Source organism: Crocuta crocuta, unplaced genomic scaffold (assembly GCF_008692635.1).
Source record: "Crocuta crocuta isolate KB4526 unplaced genomic scaffold, BGI_CrCroc_1.0 scaffold475, whole genome shotgun sequence".
In the NCBI taxonomy this organism is placed as follows: domain Eukaryota; kingdom Metazoa; phylum Chordata; class Mammalia; order Carnivora; family Hyaenidae; genus Crocuta; species Crocuta crocuta.
The window spans coordinates 693,633-697,828 of NW_027529518.1; the positions used below are offsets into that span (position 1 = coordinate 693,633).

The 4,196-nt window shown below is 42.2% G+C and overlaps 1 protein-coding gene across 1 annotated transcript in view; it reads right to left on the reverse strand.

Annotated features, from left to right (window-relative positions):
- GPC4 (glypican 4) overlaps positions 1–4,196 on the reverse strand; it is a 102,562-nt gene that overhangs the window by 30,725 nt on the left and 67,641 nt on the right. Inside the window, exon 2 of the mRNA XM_077760810.1 lies at positions 3,652–3,810. Within this exon, the coding sequence (XP_077616936.1) occupies positions 3,652–3,810 (159 nt within the window). The remainder of the gene's footprint in view (positions 1–3,651; positions 3,811–4,196) is intronic.

A 4,196-nucleotide genomic window follows, 5' to 3' on the forward strand; every position in this document is an offset into this window, starting at 1 on the left:
AGGGAGCCTGGGTGGATTGGTCGGGTAAGTGACCGACTTTCGATTTCAGCTCACGTCATGATCTCACAGTTCGTGGGATCGAGCCCTGTGTCGGGCTGTGTGCTGACAGCGTGGAGCCTGCTTCTGATTCTCTCTCTCTCTCTCTCTCTCTCTCTNCTAAAAAAATGAATTTTCAGACTGTATAACCTCTTCAGATGGGCAAACAATAGAAAACTAAACATGGAGAACAAAAAAAGCCTTTAGGATAAGGGAACTGGCTTCGAAACACCACATCTGGCACCTGCACTCTGGAGCTTCTCGAGGCGGAATGATGGAAACTTGGGGCGATGGGACGGTTTTCTGGTTAAAGAAGGCTAATCCCCTAAAAGCCTACAAACCTTATTTTTGTTGAAAAGTTTATAACAAGCAATTGCTCCTATCTTACAAACAAGTGGGTATCCTCATAAACAGGACTAAAGGTTTTAAGCTGCCTGCACGTAGGGTCACCGCTTTCAATTTAATTTTTTACTATTTATTTTTCAGAGACCAAGAGACAGAGCATGAGTGGAGGCGGGATGGAGAGAGAGGGAGACACAGAATCCAAAGCAGGCTCCAGGCTCCGAGCTGTCGACACAGAACCCGCTGCGGGGCTCAAACTCATGCACTGCCAGATCATGACCTGAGCTGAAGTCAGACAGACTGAGCCACCCAGTCGCCCCTAAATTTATACTGTAAGCTTAGACGTGGCAAAAGATACTCCTTTGAAGTTGCTTGACCTTGGAGGTTTGCAAGTGTCCCTTTTCCTAGTTCCTCAGGACTTAACCTCACCTTCTTTACGCCACCTTGCAGCCCCACCAAGGCTCGCCAGCTGCTATCTTACTGCTCGGTCCAACCTCCTCGCTTCCTTCACCTCAAGAACCTGAGGCTTGTCTTTTATAATGACTCGGACAATTCTTTGAGCAAAGCACGCTGCCCTTGGATTTCTGAGCATCAAGACAACCCCTATACGATTTTAATCACTATTATCTTCAGGCCTAAGGAGTGCTGGCAGTTCCTAACGGCATCCTTAAAAATCAATCCATCGGGGCATCTGGGTGGCTCAGTCGGTTAAGTGTCCGACTTCGGCTCAGGTCATGATCTCACGGTTCGTGGGTTCAAGCCCCACGTCAGGCTCTGTGCTGACAGCTAGCTCAGAGCCTGGAGCCTGCTTCAGATTCTGTATCTCCCTCTCTCTCTCTGACCCTCCCCTGCTCATGCTGTCTCTCTCTTTCTCTCTCAGAAATAAACAAAACATTAAAAATTTTTTTTAAAAACATCAATCCATCAACAAACACACCACCCCCGTGAGGCTTATGGTTTGTTGGATAGCAGTCAACTGAAGTTTTACCATACAAAAGCATTTCAGTATCTCAGAAAACCTAACTTGGAGGAAATAGGCAACGTACCCCAGATCTGTTCTGATCCCCAGACACATTTCAACTACTATTCCCTCAAAAGAAATATAATCTGTTCTCACTACCTTTACTGTCTATGCCATAGTTGAAGCTGAAGTCACAAGAAACAAACTAGAGTTTCATAATCATTTTCACAACCAGTTTTGAAAGTGATAAACAGTATAATTAAAACATTTATTGAATATGAAACCTGGTAGGGAAGGTCAAGAGAAACTGTTTTTCTGTCTTTTTTTAAAAATAAATTATGTTAACACTTACTGGTAGTGTTTCTCTGGCTTCTTAAAAACTGCACACTGGGATCATACGAATAATGCCATAAAACCATGAGGAGCGAGAAGGGGAAAGAACAGCTAAACCAGCAGGCTTGCAGGTGAGAGAGGTCACTAATGTCTGTGGGCCCCACGCCAGGAGGAGATAGGTCTAACAGGAAATGGGGCAACTTGGAGGTGGCGGAACCTTGAAAACCGCTTTATCTCCAACTCCATCATGCTAGCAACAGGCTAGGCATTTGTAAAGGGCAGGGCTTTTTCCTATTAAATGCCGTTATAAAACCCCACGGGGTCATTTTTTCCCCCCTATCAGCAGCAGCTCAAGTTTTCACAGATGGTTATCTGATTATCTTTCTAGGTACTGTCCTCAAAGTTAAAGAAAATGCTTGGGTTACTGTGTTGAATGAGAAATGCCATAGTCCAGCAAACACCAGTTTTTTTTAATAATTTTACTAATAATTTAGTGATCAAAAGAGACAAAGGTGGTCTTAACGATGTCTTTTGACATCAACCCCCATCTTCGTGTGGTGTTAACATATATTGTTAAGTTCTCTTTATAGTTACAACGTGTGCATTGAGTGGGGTGTGGACTAATAAACAGGACAAATAGAGATATAAAACCACTTCCATCCATCTAGGAAAAGGGGGAGATAAAATTAAGACTGAACACAATTTTTGCACAGCAACTGTCGGTAAAATGGGTACGAGAAATGGTATGCTACGTAGGGAAAACATCAGTGCAACGACATTACAGATTGAATACGCTCTCATGGTCTAGCCTGAGGACCCAACACTTATTAAATCGGTTATAAGTTTCAAATAACAAATCTCAAAGCCAACATTTGAAATACAACCTGTTCTTTGGCTAGGGACTGCCTTATCAGCTATATAAATCTAATTTCATCCAACTTCTCACCATGGTAACAAGCCCTTTGCAGAAATACTCAAAGACATTTCACATCTCGAAAATTTGCCTTGTACTTCTTCACCACACATAATGTCAAGAAAAGCATGCTTCAAAGGTACTATGTAATTAGAATGGCCTTTAAAACAGGCACAAAGAAAACCATTCCTATTAAAATTAAAGCTACTTCATAATAATCTTCAAACTGAGTAAAGAGGACCAGAGAAAAGAATCCTGAGGAGTTTTGGATCCCATACTCCACAGTTTCTTAAAGTCTGTTATCTGTAACATTGCTTCAGATATGATTGGAACACCTCTCACTTGGACCATGTTGGCTATTTCTTCACTTTTGAAAGAGAGTGTGCAGATGAGTTTATGTTTGGCACAAGGGACTGAAATGGGTTTGGTCATGGCTTTACATAGACGGACAATGCCGAAGTGCCAGCTAAGGGATGAGGCCCAGCTTAACAACAATTATAAATATAGTAGGCTACTTCTGGGTCATCGCTGCATAGAAACCCAAGAGCTGGGTTTTAATCCTAGCCGTGTACCACAGGGCTTCTAGGAATTCTAGTGGTCTCTGAGGAATCCAGTTTGAAACTGAATTGGAAATCTAGCAACTGCAGGATCTCTCTGGTTATTGTAAGTTTTCAGATGCCTGCTTTTTATTAGGAAGGTTTTTGTTTTTTTTTTTTAAGTGACTTGCATCAACAACACTATTTTGTGTTCACCCAAGAAAATAAATGAAAGCCTTTATATTAAACTATGTTAATCTCCTTTTTGGCTCCTTGTGACCATATTTCCATAATGCCTACCATATACATTCTAGTGCATCCAGAAGGATTCTAGCAATGATGCTGGAGGGCTAACTCGCCCTTAGAATCCAATAAGGAGAATGCCTTGGGAGAAGACAGAGGAGCTCTGAAAAAGCACTCGGACAAACTGAACTGTCACCTCTAAAATGTGACTTGAATAAAAGGTATGAAATCAATTCAAGAACAAAGCACAGACTGATGCTTACTTGGACCAGAGTTCCAATACCTACCATCAAACTTCTTGTAACGGGAAGCAAAGACGGCTTGCAAATGATTGCACTGTTCGCTGACCACACTTTTGAAATCGTCTTTACTTTGCAGGCTGTACTTCTCCTCCATCTCCTGAGAGCAGCAGGTATAACCCTGAGGACAGATCTTCAAATGATCACCTGGAAGATAAAATGTAGGACAATCAAGCTCCATTATCATTCATCAAGTCCAAGAGGGAAGAGAGTTTGGCTCAAGTGCACACACTCTGCTTCATTTCCACCTGTGCGGTTCCTGCAAAGGCCTAGGCATCATATGGATCTGAAAAGTTTTACTAAACTAAAAACACAGGGGCAGCTGGCTGGCTCCATGGGTAGAGCACGCAACTCTCGATCTCAGGGTCTTGAGTTCAAGCCCCACATAGGGGGGTAGAATTTACTTTAAAAAATAAATGAAAAACATCCATTCTGTTATGGGAAAGCGAAAATAATAAAGCCACCTACAAAAGACAAAAACATTTGAATCAAGAAGATTGCTACACCATAGGAAAATCAGTGTGGCCAACAAA